This window comes from Erinaceus europaeus, chromosome 15, assembly GCF_950295315.1.
Source record: "Erinaceus europaeus chromosome 15, mEriEur2.1, whole genome shotgun sequence".
Lineage (NCBI taxonomy): Eukaryota > Metazoa > Chordata > Mammalia > Eulipotyphla > Erinaceidae > Erinaceus > Erinaceus europaeus.
The window spans coordinates 1,166,686-1,185,019 of NC_080176.1; the positions used below are offsets into that span (position 1 = coordinate 1,166,686).

The window sequence follows — 18,334 nt, forward strand, 5'->3', positions numbered from 1 at the left end:
TTTTCCTCTTGCTTGGACAGATTGAGGAAGGGGAAGAGTGACCTGCTTCACTGGGTGTGAAGCTTCCTCCCATGCAGGTGGGGAGCAGGGGCTTGAACCCAGATCCTTGCGCAGGGTAATTTGTGTGCTCAAGCTGCCGTCGCCTCCTACAGGTTTCCAAGACATCCTTTATGAGATGGAGATGAGGACAAGTAGAGCATCTACTTTATTGCGTCTGAGGACCTGGGTTTGAGCTCTACCAGCACAGAGGCAGCGTCATGGTGGAGCTTACTGCCCTTCCCGCCCCTCCCTGCTGCATGAGCGGAGCCTCAGCTATGCCTTTGGTGCAGAAAAGTCCCTTTTTATTTTATCCTGAGACAGAGCTGGGACCAAGCCTGGGAGCTCAGAGCCTCTTGCAGAAGTGTGGTGCTGTCTCCCAGAGCCGAGTGCACTCAGTGCCGCACAGGCTGGGGGTGGGGGTCCCCACCCTGCCTCTGGGGTCTACCAGGCCTCATGGCTGTTCCTTCAGGGTCCCCAGAGCCACCAGCATCCAGAGCTGTTCCTGAAGGCGGCCTGGGGTCTGGCACACAGAAGGTGGGAGGCAGGAGGATCCCAGCTGGGTGTGTCCCACAGGTGGGCGAGAGAGACAGCACCTCTGCCTGGGGCAGCCAGGTGGCAGGAGGCTTAGCGCTGAGCTCTCAGGATGGGGCACACCTAGGCGGCCAGCTGGGGCCAAGTTCATGCTTTAACTGGTCGCCTTGCTCTGGCCCCGATGGCTATAGAGGGTCCCTCCCCACTGGGCTGGAGGTGCCCCAGAGCCCCTGGCTCTGCCCCCAGCAGTTGGATACGTTTCTAGGAGGCTAAGGGCTGGGGAGCCAGCTTTCGGCAGCGAAATCAGGTGTGGTGGCAGCCTTGGCTGAGAATGGGCACAGTTGGGGTCACAGAGCCCAGGGCAGCAGAAGGGCTGAGGCTCCTGGACGAGGCAGACTGACTGGAGGCTCGGAGCAGGTGAGACACAGGGAACAGGTGAGACACAGGCACCAGGAGAGGGGTTTAATCGGCCATCCTCCCTGGGGAAGGAAGGTGCGGCCTTGGAATCCAGTCAGGCGCCCCAAGGAGAGTGGACAGAAGGCAGCCGGCACTGAAGGTCACAGTCCGGCCCAGGTCTCCAAGTGGTGGCACCTTTGCACCCGTCCCAATGGCCGAGTGAGCCCAGCCAGGGTGTCTGTCCAGCACCCAAGCTTCACTTCAGGCTGATTCCAGTCGGGTGGTCCTGCCACCTCTCATCTGGGGGGTGGGGCACCTCTGTTCTTTCTGGGCCCTTCTGGAAAGATGAAGCCCAGACCCCAAGTCTGAGGGCTTCTGTGCGGAGTGTGGGGTCAGAGCCACCCCTCCCTCTGCGTGGCGCAGCTGACAGGCCGCGTCAGGGGAAGAAGAGCTCCTGGCAGATCCGGCGTGTGTCCTCGGGTGCTGTCACCGTGTAGCCCACTGTCCTGGGGTCTGTGAAGATCTCGTGGTCATTGCCTCCCTGCAGGGACAGGGTGTGTGAGGGGCTCAGCTCAGGGGACAGCACCAGAACATGGTGACAAGGCACAGAGAGGAGACAGGAACCCGTCTCCTGACCAGCAAGGGCACAGGTGACATGGGAGTCTGGGGGATAGGGGTCCCCACCCAGCACTGAGCCCGCACCCATGGTGGACAGGTCAGGCTGGGGAAGGCCACAGGCAGCTCCCACCACTTTCGCAGGGTGTGTAGGGGGCTTCTTGCTCCCCCCCCCCACTGCAGGAATGCTGTCTCTCCGGAGATTCCGGCTCAGCACCTGTCACCACAGGGTGACAGGCAGAACAGATGTGGGGGGATGCACTGTGTGGCACGAGGGGCCACACGCCCGCTGGAGCTGAGTATAGCAGCCGTGAGGGTGAGCAGAGGGAGGCCGCCCTCTAGGGGCATCTGGCTGAGCCCTCCTCACCAGGAGGTGGGAGGCCAGGCTTCCGACACTCCAGACACAGACCGACTGGCCCGAGGAGCCCGGGGACCTGTGGGGGGCTGAGGCTAGGTGAGAGGCAGGACTGTGTGGGCTGGCATTCCAACTGGCCCCCACCTACAGGGGTCTTCTCTCCCCCAAATAAAATGTGAAGAAAGCAAGCTCCCAATTGTGCAGAGAGGCAGGGTGTAACAGCGGAGACGGCTCTGGGGTGCCCCAGCTTCCTCTCACTAGCTCCCTAGAGCGCCGAATGCTGACCGCCCATGTGGGGGCCTCACGGCAAGGCCCTGGCCCAACACTGTGCCGCCTGCCCCAAAGCCTGCAGGCGGAGAGCCGGGGTGTGCATTAGAGCAGCCCTCCCCCCACAGGGCGGGTGGACGCCAAGTGGCGCTGCACACTCCTCAGCGTTCGGAGAGGGCCAAGGGCAGGCCGTGGGCATGCGGGTGCAGCACAGCAGGGAGCCCAGTGGGATGCCAGCTGCCCGGGGCCAAACGCGAAACCCCCTCCCCAAGCAAACCACAGTCAAAACCACACTGCCATGGCTCTCATCACCCAGGTTGGGGCGGGGTGTGCGTCTGTGTCCCATCTGCCCTGACTGCTGGCGCAGTGGCGTCGCAGCAAAGATGAGCGCGCCCAGCAACGTACCGGCATGGTCTTGTCCCCAAAGAAGTAGACGGTCTCGTAGTTGCCCTCCTCCACGTGGCCCAGGCAGTACCTCTTGTCCCAGCCGTCAGGGAACACGTCGATGCTGATCTGGCCCCCTGCCGGGGTGGGGCGCGGGCCGCGGGTCAGAAGGCGGCCATGACGGCCTTTCGGAGTGGACTCCACAAACGAGTCGGAAGCCCGGCCACCGCAGGTGGGGACTACACCTGCCTGGCGAGTCAGCTGCTCTCAGGGGTCACCGCCCGCAATTCAGACATGCTCAGGGCAGGGGACAGCATGTGCCATGCAGAGGCTCCAGCGTTCCAGGTTCAACCCTCAGCACCCCCATCAGCCAGAGCTGGGCTAACACCGCCATCAAAATCCAGTTCAAGGACACTTTGAACCCACTGGCTCAGTGGTCCGGGAGGTGGCGCAGTGGTAAAGCTTTGGACTCTCAAGCATGAGGTCCCGAGATCGATCCCCGGCAGCACATGTGCCAGAGTGTGTCTGGTTCTCTCTCTCTCCTCCTACCTTTCTCATAAATAAATAAAATCTCTTAAAAAAAAACAAACCCACAGGCTCACTAGGAGACAGCATAATGGCTCTGCAAAGACTCCTTCCTGTCTGAGCAGTGCTCATCTGTTCTGCTGTGGACAGACAGCACACCGTGCGCCGCCCGCCACAGCCCAGGGCTCCGGGCTCATACAGCCCCAACTTTCACAGGGAGCCAGCACTGCTCATCCGACAGCGACTCCCTCCACGGGTGACGTTCGGGACTAAATCCTGGAACCCGCACCCACACCTGCAGAAACTCCACCTGTGCCGGCTCCCCCTCGCCTCTCTGGAGTGAGATCGGCCAGGTGAGTTGGCCAGGAGTGGGACCGACTGCGTGAGGCCCCAGCTGGTTAAACGGGGTCCAGGCTGCCCGGACACGTACCTATGGAGAACGTGATGCCCTTCCCCGCAAACTCCTTCCGCAGGTCTTCCACGAACTTCTGCCTGATGTTTGCTTTCTAGAAAAAAGCAGACGGACGTGGCTGTCTGCCACACCGAGGCCGAGGCGGCGCCTTGCGAACACAGGGGCCGGACTCACCCTGTCCAGCTCGCAGAACTCCACACGCTCCTCCTGGCTGCAGCCCCTTCCGATCGGGGACACGTTCAGCATGCCGTTCCGGAACTCGATGAACGTGCCCCTGGGGAGGGAGGGACAGATGAAGGGAGGACGCTGGGCCAGGGCCGGGAGGAGGCTGGCGTGGCCATTCCTGCAGCCACAACACTGCAAGGAGCCCAGCACAGCTGCTCTGTGCTGAGGCCAGACCCTGGGAACGGCGGGCTCGCTGCCCACCCGCCTGCCCACGCCCCCCCCCCCAGGCCCCGATGGCTCAGCGGTGGCTGAGGAGTATGGGGACCAGTTACCGGGCCTCCCGATGTCCCGGATGCCAGAGAGGCAGATGGTAACCGTGAAGTCAGACTTGTTCAAAAGCCCCCTTCCTCTCAGCCCTCTCGGCGGGCACGGCATCACTGACAGACCCTCCCCTCCAGTGGTCTTCGCAGAGGTGGTGGGCTCTGGGTGCACGGGCCCTGCCCCACCAAGAGACCCCCATGACTCCAGGGGGCGTGGCCAGAACCCACCTCTTCTTAGGGAGCTTGACCTTGGCGATGTAGCTCAGACAGTAGTTGATCAAGTCCTGGATTAGGGCCTCGCCCAGGTGGCCTTGAATGCTCTGCACAAAGGACACGGCACCCCTGCAGCAGGAAGTGTCTCCCAGAGGACACGGCACCCCCACAGCAGGAAGTGTCACCCCTATAGGCCTTCCCAGAGACGCTCACACCCAGCGCCCTTTCAGAAAGTGGCTGGGAGACTCGAGAACCTACCTGTTTACACAAGAGCTTCCCGTCCTTGTAGGCCACCAGCCCGTTTTCTGGGAACACATAATCATATTTTTCAACCACTACAACCAAAAGAGAAGAAAACTCATGATACAAGGAGTTGAGCCGTGTCTGCGCCGATCACTGTGCTGCAGGGAGGAACACTCTGGACATGCAGGCGGCCTGGGGTTCAAAGCCGAGCGCTGGAGGGAAATGACCCCCTCCCGATCTTAATTCCAAACTTAAACGTGCTGTGTGCATGAGGCGGGAGGCTGTGCCGACGGCACCCCAACCTCAGCGTGAACCCTCATCACGAGGGCAGGAGAACGTGCAGCTGTAGCGAGGCTCGGCCCTCGGCGCTCATTCCTGGTTTACCGTCGTCTCCCAGCTGCTCCTGCACTTTCTCCAAGTCCGACCCGCCGACCACTCCGATTGGCATCTTCTGCCGCAGTCGCTGGAGAAAGTCGTCCATTTCTTTGGTGATTTTCTACACGGAGCAGGGAAACAGCGGTGAGCCGCAGGGTGGAGCAGGCGGTCCGCCTTTGGCAGCACCCCCTCCCCCGTCAGTCACTGACCGTCCACAGCCTTGTGTGAGGGCTGTCGCTCAAGCTGCCAGACCCAGCCGGCCAGCGCCACACGGTGCAGTTCAGTTCAGAACTGGCTGGCTTCAGTTACACAGAACTAATGTCTCCCCTCTGGTAAAACTCCTGTTTATACTCAGAAACGGCGGTCTTAATAACGCTGCGCTACTTTTCATTTGTTTCCCCGAGCCCTGCTCAGCTCTGGTTCACGGTGGGACTTTGGAGCCTCAGGTAGGCTCTCTGCGGACCTACTATGCTGTTCCCCTGCTGTCTGTCTGTGTGTCCTGACTGTCAGAAGCAGCTGCCTGAGGAGCAAAGCTCTTCTCTTCCTAAGATGGGTGCCTGCAAACGGCCCACTTGGCCAACAACAGTGCCCTGTCCCAGGTCTGCTGTGAGAATGGACGTGTCACTGACCGCTTCCTCAAATGTAAGACAGTAATAACAGCGCAGTGGGTTGAGCGCACGTGGCGCAAAGACCAACGTAAGGGTCCCGGTTCGAGCCCCCCGCTCCCCACCTGCAGGGGAGTCACTTCACAGGCAGTGAAGCAGGTCTGCAGGTGTCTGTCTTTCTCTCCCCGTTTTCCCCATCTCCATTTTTCTCTGTCCTATCCAACAAAACAGCAGTAACAAAAACTACAACAATAAAGCAAGGGCAACAAAAAGGGAATAAATAAATAAATATTTAAAAAAATAATAATAACAAGCCCCCACCCCTATGGACATCTAATCTTTGACAAAGGGGCCCAGACTATTACATGGGGAAAGCAGAGTCTCTTCAACAAATGGTGTTGGAAACAATGGGTTGAAACATGCAGAAGAATGAAACTGAATCACTGTATTTCACCAAATACAAAAGTAAATTCCAAGTGGATCAAGGACTTGGATGTTAGACCACAAACTATCAGATACTTAAACGAGTCCAATTACAAGGAAGACTAAAGCAAGTATAAACCTATGGGACTACATCAAATTAAAAAGCTTCTTCACAGCAAAAGAAACCACTACCCAAACCAAGAGACCCCTCACAGAATGGGAGAAGATCTTTACATGCCATACATCAGATGAGAGTTTAATAACCAACATATATAAAGAGCTTGCCAGACTCAACAACAAGACAACAAATAACCCCATCCAAAAATGGGGGGAGGACTTGGACAGAATATTCACCACAGAAGAGACCCAAAAGGCTGAGAAACACATGAAATGGACCTACCCTATGACCCTGCAATTCCCCTCCTGGGGATCTATCCTAAGGAACCCAACACATCCATCCAAAAAGATCTGTGTACACATATGTTCTTGGCAGCACAATTTGTAATAGCCAAAGCCTGGAAGCAACCCAGGTGTCCAACAACAGATGAGTGGCTGAGCAGCTGTGGTCTATATACACAATGGAATACTACTCAGCTGTGAAAAATGGTGACTTCACCGTTTTCAGCCGATCTTGGATGGACCTTGAAAAAATCATGTTGAGTGAAATAAGTCAGAAACAGAAGGATGAATACGGGATGATCTCACTCTCAGGCCGAAGTTGAAAATCAAGATCAGAAGAGCAAACACAAGTAGAACCTGAAATGGAATTGGCGTATTGCACCAAAGTAAAAGACTCTGGGGTGGGTGGTGGGTGGGGAGAATACAGATCCAAGAAGGATGACAGAGGACCTAGTGGGGGTTGTATTGTTATATGGGAAACTGGGGAATGTTATGCATGTACAAACCATTATATTTACTGTGGAATGTAAAACATTAATTCCCCAATAAAGAAATTTAAAAAAAAATAGAAGTCCTGAACTATAAAAAAAAAATAGTCATAACAAAAGACAACCCTGAAAGAAGCGAGAACTGGGAGGCGAGAGGGCAGCACCCCATCTCATGTTCCAGGTGAGGCCCTGCCTCCCTGCTCAGCACTCCCAGGGGGCACAGACAGCACCCACCCAGGGCGAGCTGGGGTTTCTGGCTCACCCCCCAGGGCCACACGAACCAGCCATGTCGTCTGCCCTCGCCCCGACTCGCTACCTCATGAAGTAACAGGCAGGCACAAGAAAGGGCGGCCTGCATCGCGTGCTGCTGAAGCTGCACAGCCCAGGTTCAAGGTTTTGGTGCTCTGGTCTCCCTCAAGAACAACAATAAACGCGGAGGGGAACTTCCAGGAATGACCCAGCAGTGCTGTGGCATCCTACCCACTTGCAAAAAAGCCACCATTAAATCACTAATAATTTTTAAAAAATTCATTCCCTTCTTGTTGCCCTTGTTTTAGTGTAGTTATTATTATTGTTGTTATTGATGTCGTCGTCGTTGGATAGGACAGAGAGAAATGGAGAGAGGAGGGGAAGACAGAGAGGGGGAGAGACAGACAGACACCTGCAGACCTGCTTCACCGCCCGGGAAGCGACTCCCCTGCAGGCGGGGAGCCGGGGGCTCGAACCCGCGGCGCAGCGGGTTAAGCGCACGTGACGCGAAGCGCAGGGACCGGCGTGAGGATCCCGGTTCGAGCCCCGGGCTCCCCGCCTGCAGGGGAGTCGCTTCCCGGGCGGTGAAGCAGGTCTGCAGGTGTCTGTCTGTCTGTCCTCTGTCCATCCTACCCAGCAGCGCCGACAACAATAGCCACCACCACCACCACTGTCGAGAACGGCCGTTAACCCGAAGCCAATGCCGCTCGCGGCGCGTCGTCGTCGGTGTGTGCACCTGTCCCCAGCCCGCGCGAACCGTAAAGGGCGGGACGGAGCTGGAGCGGGGCGCGGGCCCTCCCCTCGCTTGGAAGGGTGTTGGGTCGGGGGGCCCAAGCTTCGGCTTCCTAATGAAGGCTCTTGCTGGCGCATGGGGTTCTGGTCTCCGTGTGGTGAGACTGGGACTCGGACTTCAACAATGAGGAACACGGGCAACAAGACGGGAATAAAGAAATACTAAAGCAGCAGCAGCAGCAGCAGCAGCAGACGGCCGGGTCCGGGCAACGGCGAAGCAGGTCTGAGGGGGCCATCCTCCCCCTCTCCCCCTCCGGCCTCTCCGTTTCTCGGTCCTGTGCGACAACTGTGGCAGCAGTGACGACAGCGATGGGCAACAATGGCCTCCAGTGACAGACAACCCTGAGGGCCGCACGAGAGCAGTAACTCCCCGTATCGTTTCCCTTCGTCACCACGACGCCTCCAGCACCCCCGCCCCCCAGGAAAAGCGACCGGGGAGAGAAACGCGGTGGCCGCCCGGCCTCCTCCAGGGGCTGCCCACGGCCACACGGCGCGGGGACGGGCGGCTCTGCCCCGGGAAACGCGCCGGGGCCCCGGGGCTCGGGCGGGGCGGGGCGGGGCGGGGGAGCCGGGGCGGGGCGGGGCACCGGGCGCCGGGCGGGCCTCCTCTTGGCCCGCAGACGCCGCCGGGCGCGGGGCCCCGCACGGGCGGGCTCGGGACGCAGCCGTGCGGAGGGGCCTCAGGCCGGCATGACCGTCAGGCCATCGGCCCCAGGCGCGCCCACCCGCGTCCTCCACCCACCCCGACACGCGCCTCGGGCCGTCCCAGCGGCGCCCGCACCCGGGGTGCTAAGAGGCGGCCCGGGCTGCCACCCCCAGCCCAGGGCACCGGGGCTCGGGGCTCCCGCCCCGCCCCGCCCCGCCCCGCCCCAGCGGCCCTCCCCAAGCGCGAGCAGCCGAGGGCCCCGCGCCCGCCGCGCCCACCCAGCCACCCACCTGCCGCGGGGCAGTCAGGGTCCCGTCCACGTCGAAGAGGCACAGCACCCTCCGGGCCGCCGCCATGCTCGCGGCTTCCAGCTTTCAGGACGCGTGGACGTGGGCGGCGTGACCCGGAACTTCCGGCTCCGCTCGCCGCGCCGCAAGGGACCCCGGGAGCGGAAGGAGCCTCCGCTGCCACAACGCCCGGAAATAGAGCGCATCCTCCGCGCTGGACCACAAGTCCCAGAGGGCAACGCGCGCGACCGCAACTTCCGGTTCCGGCGGCGCACGCGCACGCGCTCGCGCCGGCGGCGGTTGCGAGGCCTCGGCGGTCCCTGCGGCGGCGGCGGCGGCGGCGGCGGCGGCGGCGGCGGCGGCAGCCGGCGGAGTCATGGTGAGGCGGCGGCTGGGGGGCGCACCCGGGGTCGGGGTCTGGCGGGCGAGGGCTGGACGGCGCGTTCCTCGGCTCGCCCCGCGTTCGGACCTCGCGACCGCAACGGCCGTAACGGAAAGAGCTGCCGAGGCCCCGGCGGCGACCGGCCGGGCTCGAACCCGTGCCGCGCACCCTGTCCCCGCGGGTGGGGCGGAGGCCCCTGGGGCGGAGCCTCGGGGTGCAGGCGAGGCGGCTCCGAGGGCGGGCGGGGGGCCGGGTGGCTGCTGCTTGTCGCCGTGAGGACAGACAGGTCGACAGGGCGCAGACGGACAGACAGACAGGCACCCGCAGCCCCGCTCCGCCGCTCGTGAAGCTCCCTCCCCCTGCAGGTGGGGGCGGGGGCTCGAACCCGGTGACGCGTGCCTGGCCGTCCGCCCCCTTCTCTGGCCTGGCGGGGTGACCGGGTGGCGGGGTGACCGGGGTGACGGGGTGACCGGGGTGACCGGGGTGACGGGGTGACCGGGTGGCGGGGTGACCGGGTGGCGGGGTGACCGGGTGACCGGGGTGACCAGGGTGGCGGGGTGACCGGGTGGCGGGGTGACCGGGGTGACCGGGTGGCGGGGTGACCGGGTGGCGGGGTGACCAGGGTGGCGGGGTGACCGGGGTGACGGGGTGACCGGGTGGCGGGGTGACCGGGGTGACCAGGGTGGCGGGGTGACCAGGGTGGCGGGGTGACCGGGTGACGGGGTGACCGGGTGGCGGGGTGACCGGGGTGACCAGGGTGGCGGGGTGACCGGGTGGCGGGGTGACCGGGTGACCGGGTGGCGGGGTGACCGGGGTGACCAGGGTGGCGGGGTGACCGGGTGGCGGGGTGACCGGGGTGACCGGGTGGCGGGGTGACCGGGGTGACCAGGGTGGCGGGGTGACCGGGGTGACGGGGTGACCGGGGTGACCAGGGTGGCGGGGTGACCGGGTGACGGGGTGACCGGGTGGCGGGGTGACCAGGGTGGCGGGGTGACCGGGTGGCGGGGTGACCGGGTGGCGGGGTGACCGGGGTGACCGGGTGGCGGGGTGACCGGGTGGCGGGGTGACCGGGGTGACCAGGGTGGCGGGGTGACCGGGTGGCAGGGTGACCGGGGTGACGGGGTGACCAGGGTGGCGGGGTGACCGGGTGGCGGGGTGACCAGGGTGGCGGGGTGACCGGGTGGCGGGGTGACCGGGTGGCGGGGTGACCGGGGTGGCGGGGTGACCGGGGTGACGGGGTGACCAGGGTGGCGGGGTGACCGGGTGGCGGGGTGACCGGGGTGACCAGGGTGGCGGGGTGACCGGGTGGCGGGGTGACCGGGTGACCGGGGTGACCAGGGTGGCGGGGTGACCGGGGTGACCGGGTGGCGGGGTGGCGGGGTGACCGGGGTGACCAGGGTGGCAGGGTGACCGGGGTGACGGGGTGACCGGGTGACCGGGTGGCGGGGTGACCGGGTGGCGGGGTGACCGGGTGGCGGGGTGACCGGGTGGCGGGGTGACCAGGGTGGCGGGGTGACCGGGTGGCGGGGTGACCGGGGTGACCAGGGTGGCGGGGTGACCGGGTGGCGGGGTGACCGGGGTGACCGGGTGGCGGGGTGACCGGGTGGCGGGGTGACCGGGTGACGGGGTGACCAGGGTGGCGGGGTGACCAGGGTGGCGGGGTGACCGGGTGGCGGGGTGACGGGGTGACCGGGTGGCCTGGTGGGCCGGGCGGGCGCCGGGCCTGAGCTCTCCGTCTCTTGTCTCTTGCAGGCCGCCTTCCTCCTCCGCTCCGCGTCCCGGCTGCCGGCGCCCCTGCCCGCCGTGCTGAGCGGCTGCTGCGGGCGCGGTGCGTGGCGGCGGCTGGGAGGCCGGGCTGCAGCTGCCCCCGCCGCCCCCGCCACCCTCGCCCCTGCTGCCCCCGCCGCCCACACCTCCGACCCCGCCGCCCCCGCCGCCCCCCGCTTCCTGCCGCTGTACCGCCTGGACGCCATCAGGGTGGCGGGCTGCCTGTCGCGGCTCAAGGTGGCGCAGACGGGCCTGACGCTGGCGGCGCTGCCCCCCAGCCTGTACTGGCACTCGCAGGGCCTGCTGCCCCTGGGCTCGCTGTGCCTGGCGGGCGGCGTGGCCGCCTTCGCCCTCGCCATGCTGTGCTGGACGAGCCACTTCTCCCGGCGGCTGGTGGGCGTGCTGTACCTGGACGAGGCGGGCGGCACGCTGCGGGTGGCGCACCTGACCTTCTGGGGCCGGCGGCAGGACACGGACTGGCCCGCGGCCGACGTGGTGCCGCTGTCGGAGACGGCCGACCGGCCCCGGGACCTGTTCGTGCGCCTCCGGCGCTACGGCGGCGGGGAGACCTTCTACCTGGCGCTGCGGCACGGCCGCGTGCTGGACCCGCGGCGCTTCAGCCAGGTGTTCGGGACGCCGGACCGGCGCGGGTGATGGGGGACGGGGCCGGGGTCGCCGAGAGCCAGCCTCAGGGGGAGCTGTCACGCTCACGCAGCCGCCGGCCAGCAGAGGGTCTGTCTGTCCGTCCGTCCGTCCGCGCCCGCCGTTGGGTACGTTCACGGTGTTGTGCGCCCCGATCCGCTTTCTGTCTCTGGATTCGTCTGTCCTGACGCCCCTAGAAATGGGCTCACTGGCGGCCGGCGAGTCCTGACACGCGGCTTCCTTCCCCGGCCCCTCGCCCTTTCTCCGTGCGACCTGCTGCAGCCTTGGGTCCCCACAGCCGGGACGCGACACTCCCCTTCTTCTTTTCTGGTGAAGTGGCATCTCGTCGAGCCTCCCGTCTTTCATCGTCCGTGCAGTGCACCTGGAGTGACTTCCCTGTCGGTGTGTGACAGATGCCTCTCAGTCCCACACCCTCCGTGAGAAGCCCTCCGTCTCAGGGCCAGGCCCGGGGCGGGGGGCGGGGGTCCCTGCATCTGCTGCTTCTCTCTGTGGCCTTTGAAGGGCGGGGGACGGAGAAAATGGCGAGCGCTGAGCTTGGCCAGGAGACCAGTGGGAGGAGGCTGGGGTGCTGCCCGGGGCGTGAGACGGCCGAGCCCGGGCCTGGTACTGGGTCCGAGCAGTGGCAGGCTGGGGGACGCGGTCCTGTGTGTTGTTTCTGTTTACAGTCAGCAGTTACAGTTGTCTTGAGCACAGGTCACAGTGCACAAGGACCCAGGTTTGAGCCCCCATCCCCACCTGCAGGGGGAAGCTTTGCGAGTGGTGAGCAGGGCTACAGGTGTCTGTCTCCCTGTCTCCCCCTTCCCTAGCGATTTCTGTCTGTATCCGATAAATAAAGAAAATCTTTGAGTAAAAACAGTCGCTTTCTTTTTTGGCCTGAACACTGCTCAGCTTTGGTGGTGCTGGGTGGGGGAGGAAGCTGGGACGTCTCAGGTGCAAGCCCCCTGCACCACCACCGTGCTGTCTCCCTCACCTGCAGAATGTTGAGATACCGGCGACGCCTGGGCCTCACGACCCCGTAGCCCTGGGGCTGGCTGGCCGGCAGGGATTGCCTGACAACACTTGTCCCTGGGGATCGAGCGGGTCCCAGGAGCACCTCAGTGACTGTGTGGAGCTCGTTCTGAAATGATAGATAGCGTGCCGTTTCTCAGGCAGTGGCTTTGTGGGCGGCACTCCTGTTAGACCTGGAGACTTTTAGGAATACGGGGCAGTGTGGTGGCAGCCTGAAGCCCCAGAGACCCCGGGCTTGGTCCCTGCCGGAGCAGAGAGGACTGGTGCTGCGGTCTCATAAAAGTGAACGCCTTCAGGCAGAACACATCCTGGTCCGCAGGCAGCAGCTGTCAGGGCTGCCCCCCAGGTGAGCACGTGCATCGCACTGTGACAGCTCTGGAGGTGTCACCAGCCTGGGCAGGAAAACGCCTCCCACGTACGTGTCTTCCCCCCACACACACACACCCAGCGCCAGCGGAGGGCACAGGACGAACGTGTCCCTTAGCAGGGCCAGTGGCCAGGCCACAGCAGGAAGCGTGAGGGCTTTTCGAGCCCCAGCCCTGCAGAGCCGCCTCCTCAGTGCCACCCGCCTGCGCTCAGCCTGCCGTCTGGTAGCCTCCGGGCACCTGGATGTCCACACCTCCCTCCCAGGCTAGTCCCAAGGCGCCCTGTGCTCAGAATCACATGGGATTTGCTCTTTGTAAATGTGTGGGTAAGTGCTTCCGGTGAGCGCAGGTGGGCGTGGAGCTGCCAACCGGGCTCAGGTAATCAATCACATGACCACCCAGGCACACGGGGCATGAGACCTGGCTCCTTCCCACGACAGCCCGACTCGGCCCTGTGACCAGGAGCGGAGCCGTGCTTCCACTTCGCTGGTGGAGACACTGCTGTGTGTCCAACACACAGGCTCCACATCATTGTCAAGTGGTCTCCCAGGCCAAATGGCTATTTTTTCCACCGTTAGCTGGTGCTTTGCCTGGCACTGCCACGTGCTGGTGGTAGGGCACGGCCCTGCACATGTCAGTGGGTGTGCTTCCCGTGCTCTGCTCCTGTCTAGAAAACAAGGTGCACAGGTGCGGCTGGGGAGAGCCACCAGCAATGGGCCCATTCCCCAGTTGTGATATAAAGAACAAGTGCGGGAGTCGGGCGGTAGCCGGTTAAGTGCAAGGACCGCCATGAGGATCCTGGTTCGAGCCCCCGGCTCCTCACCTGCAGGGGAGTCGCTTCACAGGTGGTGAAGCAGGTCTGCAGATGACTGTCTCCTTCCTCTCTCCATTTCTCACAACAGTAACTACAACTATTGAAAAAAAAAAGGGCAACAAACGGAAAAATAAACACAAATATTTAAAAAATTAAAAAGAACGAGAGCAGCCAGGAGGTGGCACGGTGGGTATAGACTGGCCTCACAGGCATGGGGTCCTGAGCCTCCCCCATGGCCCACATGTGCCAGAGGGATGTGCTGGGCCTCCCTCTCACATAAATATGTAAAACAACTGCATGACAAAAGGACACAGGGAGGCAGCTAGCTATACGTGGAGATCTTCGCCCACCCTGTCCAACACTTGACGTCTCGTCACCCAATCTGGTCCCCTACGCCTACACTGAACTTCTCTGTTCCAGACTCTTGGAAACAGAGCTGGCAGTCAGCTGAGGTAAAGAACAAACACCTCATCACAGACCCCTACGAGCGTCAACCCAGCTTTGACCTAGCACGTTATGATCGGGCCCTCCTCCATCGCTATCGAACAGGCCATGGCCAGTGCGCCGCTATGTTCCATCGCTGGGGAGCCAGAGACGACCCGAACTGCCCCTGCGGCTCCAGACAGACTATGACCCACATAGTCAACGACTGCCACCTCTCCAGATTCAAAGGAGGTCTCGAAACTTGACATTAGGCTCAACCTGACGCTGTTGACTGGCTACGGAAGAAGGGCAAACGCTAGAAGAAGAAGGGAGGCAGCCTGGGTTGGGGACGCTCACTGCAGAGCAAGAGCCGGGGCCTGAAAACGACACTTAGGGGACGCCCTGGCCACCACTAAACACACACACAAGAAAAACAGAGCAGAATGAATGACGGAGCAGTGCTCTGGTGTCTTGCTTAAACCAGACCAGACAAGGCACCTCAGAAGAGATACTCCCCTTGTCTCCGGCCAGATGCCCCAGGCCTGAGTGGTGTGAACTGAGAGCACTCAGTGGCCTCCTGAGCTGAGAGGCCTTGGCTGCCCCGGGTGAACTGCCCACAGGCCAGGGCACTGCTGCGGGGCTGCGGTGGCTCCAGGATTGTGAGTCCAAGTGCCAAGCCACAGGATCCCTTTGTCTCTGGCTGAACTCAACTTTCTGGCCTTGTCTGGCCCCTGCAGCACTCGCCCTCGACTTCTTGGAGTGATGGGCCTGGCTGGCCCCGTGGACCCCGTGAGTAGCAGCCCACCCCGCGCCTCAGCAGTGGGCCTGCACCACTGAGCAGAACTGACTGAAGTGAACAGCGCTGCCCCAAGCCTCCGGGAGGCCCCTCAGCTATCTGGGCTGATACACACGGGTGACGAGGACATCGGGAGCTGGAGACCCCAGACAGCAGCAGAGGAAACTGCTGCCAGCCGGGCTTTGGGCCCCTTAGCCTGCAGCGCCAGCGGGGGAGGGCTCTGGGAAGACTGACGGGGGCTGTGCTGAGAGCCGGTGACCGCCACCGGCAGGCCCAGAGAGGGCGATGGCCTGCTCAGGGGTACCCAGCTGGGAAGCAGGAGTCTGGCGTGGCACTGCCCGGCCCCGACCAGGGAGAAGGGGACTGGGAGAGACCACTCACCCGCTAAACAGGACCCTTACTAGGTGTGAGGTCCTGGGTTCAAGCCCCACCACCACATGGGAGCACCATGGGCAGTACCTGAGAGCCCGAAGGTGGTGCGGCGGGGTTGTGGGCTCTCTGCCTGTCTCTCCATGTCTCCCACCTTAAAGAAGCAGAGTGCCAGGTCCAATCCCCGGCACCCGCATGAGCCAGGGCTGAGTAGCGAGTGCTCTGGGAGAAAACAAAGGAAATGGAATGAACTGGGCCCAGGAGGCTGCTCCGTGGTGACGCTGCACCTGGCTGAGGGCCCGTGTTCAGTTCCCCTAAACGCAGGCAAGAGGGTGCATGCAACCCACAAAGGCCACACTCACACTCTGCTTCCATTATAAATATTCTTTTAATTTCAGAACACTGATTAACACAGGAGACATTTCATTCATGGAACTGGGCCTATGGCAACATGGTGACACGTTAATCGTCATCTATTGGCACTGGACAGACACCGTGAACAGGATCGCTGTGGGTGCCGGCTAGCTGTGGTCCCTACCGTGGGTGATCTGTACAGGGCGCGAGCACACGGGCCTGTCAGTGTTGTGCACGGTTTCGCATGGTTACTGAGTGTCAGTAAAAATTATTAAAAATAAAAAAACAACACCTATTTATAATAAAAGTGAGATGTGCCAAGACTCGCTAGGAAGGGACAAGACTCCCGCCCAAGACAGTGACGACAGTGACGGAACTTGAGGACGATGGCTCTGACCTGCGATGGCCCACTTCCTGTGCCCGGGAGCCCTTGGTGCTGAGCAGGGCTGGGCCGTCCTTCCCTGGAGGCCCCCAGGAGGTGTCCGGGAAGGCGCTCTGTCCCGAGTTGGCACAGACTGCTTGGTGAATGGCTTAGACGCTTTTGAGGAGGAGTTTTCACTGGGAAGGGGCGAGAGGTGACTTGGAAGGGACACCCCAGGTGAAATGGTCTCTGCCCTGCCGGGGCCCCGTGGGGAGAGAACGCTTCGCAGCCCCTGCCTCCACAGAAGGGAGCCGCTGCGACGACTGCGGCCTGGCCTGGAGAAGCTCTCAGAACGTGCGCACAGCACGCCCGTCCTGTCCTCGGGAGGCCTCAGTGTGTGAGATGAGGCCTGGCTTCCCTGGCTCTGGTGAGTTAGCTCCCCCCCCCCCCCCCACACACACACACACTGCCCTGGGACCTGCTCCCCACTGGGGAGAGCCACAAGCTCTTCTTCCCTTCCCGCTGCTGACTCCTTGCCTCCACTGCTGGGAGAAATCTCACTTCTACTGCAAAACCCTGCTCAGACGCCACTTTCTCCCTGGAGCCTCCTCTGCCCCCGAGGTGGACTGGGGCCCCTCGCACTCCCCCCCCCCCCAGCGTGGGACAGAGCAGGGGCTTCCTGTGAGCTCCCGGGGGGCAGCCCAGGGAGGCCTCCAGTGGGAGACAGAGCCGAGGGGCCAGTTAGCGGCGCCCGGTGCCAGCCCAGCTTCCCTCCCGGCTCTGTCTTCCTCAGGGCGGCCGGGGCTGTCCGCCCCTCAGCAAGAACAGGGCAGGTTGCAGGCCTGCAGGAGAGCGGGGGAGTTGGGACACGGGAGGTCTGTGGCCGGCATGCGATGGAGAAAGCAGAGACTCGCCGTGCCGTCTCCCCAGGCTGCCCATCCCCCGTGAGTGACTTCTGCTGCTGCGGGAGAGGGCGGCCTGGGCTCCACACCCTGGGGACACTCGGGGCAGTGACACTGAACATGAAATGGAGGAGGGGCTGTGGGATGGCAGACGGTGAGTCAGAACCGGCAGAAACCACCCAGAGGTCCTCAGGGGCGAGCCTTGGAGGGGTCCCAGTGCACGGAGAGGCGCAGTACCCGCTACCCCCAGCTTAATCGAATTTGCAGGTGGTGTGTGTGTGGGGGTGAGAGCAGGCGACTGCACGGGGCGAGGGCAGCCCCGGAGCCCCAGAGCCCCAGCCGTGGACTGGGCAGGCCTGGCCGATGTGCGCAGGACCTCCGTGGCTTGTCCTGAGGGCCGAGCAGAATTCTGGGCTAAGCCAACGTGCACCACTGGCTCTGTGGGGAGGATCCCCCAAGCCGGCCGCCCCCCTCCCTGAGTCGGCAGGACGCCCCTCCCCACAGAGGACCCTTCCGCGGATGTGTGGCGCCAGACTTGCAGCGGAAGCATGAATCAGGCAGACCGGGGGCGGCGGAGGGCCGGGCTGGTGGGCGGAGGTGCCCCTACTTGAAGTCGGCCAGGATGTCGCTGAAGATGTTGAGGAACAGGTGTGCGTGGTGGTCCCTGAAGACCAGGGTGGGCCGGAAGCGGATGGACTTGTCGCCGCAGCCCCCCAACACCACTCCTGCAAGGGGGCCGGCGGGGGAGGCGCACGGCTGGTCAGTCCCTCCTGCCGGCCTTCTGTCCTGCCTTCCTCCCTCTCGGATGCCCTTGGAGGGCCCCTCCTGACTGTGAGGGTCTGCTCTGCTGGCCCCCTCCCACGCCGGGTGGGGGGAAAAGATCAGGTCGCAGACTGCGGAAAGGCCAACCCAGGCAGGGAGGGAGGCTGCCCCAGGGCTGGGGGCCTGAGGGGGAGACCTGTGGGTAGGGCGGCTGTGAGCCTCAGCACCCACAGTGCCTGCCGGGGCAGAGCTGCCCCCAGGGCCAGGGAGCCACGCTGGCTGCGCTGAGCTCACCCGAGTCTCCCCAAACCCGTGTCTCCCTGGGGTCCACGGCTCAGAGCCTCCCACCTGGCCAGGCCGTGGTGATGTGGACGGCAGCTTGTTCCCACCCCCACCCCACCCTCACTGGGCGCTCTGCTTCCAGAAGGTTCTGCTGCACCTGCGTCACAAGGACGGCTGTGTGGCTGTGTGGACAGGTGACTGCTGTTCCCTCCAGGAAGCCTTCGCTGATTGCCTTCCTGCAGCTGCCTGCTCTCCCGACCCTTTCCCTGCCCCTCCCGGGACTGGAGGCTAGGTGGGTGGCTGTGAGACGCCCCCTTCCTTCCACACCCTGCCGGAGGGCCGTGTGTGTGTGTGTGT

At 63.3% G+C, this 18,334-nt stretch overlaps 3 protein-coding genes across 7 annotated transcripts in view; 1 reads left to right on the forward strand and 2 right to left on the reverse strand.

Annotated features, from left to right (window-relative positions):
* Nucleotides 1-1,017: 1,017 nt before the first annotated feature.
* Nucleotides 1,018-8,871, reverse strand: PMM2 (phosphomannomutase 2). 3 transcript variants are annotated; one of them, XM_060172401.1, is made up of 8 exons: nt 8,733-8,870; nt 4,850-4,961; nt 4,481-4,557; nt 4,238-4,329; nt 3,699-3,798; nt 3,543-3,618; nt 2,609-2,724; nt 1,018-1,507 (listed from the first exon to the last, which is right to left on the reverse strand). In XM_060172401.1, the coding sequence occupies exons 1-8, from the start codon at nt 8,796-8,798 to the stop codon at nt 1,403-1,405; spliced, it is 744 nt and encodes a 247-aa protein (XP_060028384.1). In that variant the 5' UTR covers nt 8,799-8,870; the 3' UTR covers nt 1,018-1,402. The 3 variants fall into 3 exon arrangements, with proteins under 3 accessions (XP_060028384.1, XP_060028385.1, XP_060028386.1); XM_060172402.1 differs by lacking the exon at nt 2,609-2,724 and having other exon boundaries at nt 1,397-1,507; nt 3,543-3,798; nt 8,733-8,871; XM_060172403.1 differs by lacking the exons at nt 1,018-1,507; nt 2,609-2,724 and adding an exon at nt 3,162-3,446 and having other exon boundaries at nt 3,543-3,798; nt 8,733-8,871.
* TMEM186 (transmembrane protein 186) lies at nt 8,797-11,575 on the forward strand. Its single transcript, XM_060174088.1, has 3 exons — nt 8,797-8,838; nt 8,880-9,028; nt 10,800-11,575. Exons 1-3 carry the CDS (start codon nt 8,797-8,799, stop codon nt 11,530-11,532), a joined length of 924 nt encoding a protein of 307 aa, XP_060030071.1. The 3' UTR covers nt 11,533-11,575.
* Nucleotides 11,576-16,480: 4,905 nt separating this feature from the next.
* Nucleotides 16,481-18,334, reverse strand: part of ABAT (4-aminobutyrate aminotransferase) — a 114,924-nt gene continuing 113,070 nt past the window's right edge. For all 3 annotated transcript variants that reach the window (XM_060172399.1, XM_016192246.2, XM_060172398.1), the window contains one exon: nt 16,481-17,658. In XM_060172399.1, the coding sequence (XP_060028382.1) occupies nt 17,537-17,658 (122 nt within the window). In that variant the 3' untranslated portion in view covers nt 16,481-17,536. The remainder of the gene's footprint in view (nt 17,659-18,334) is intronic.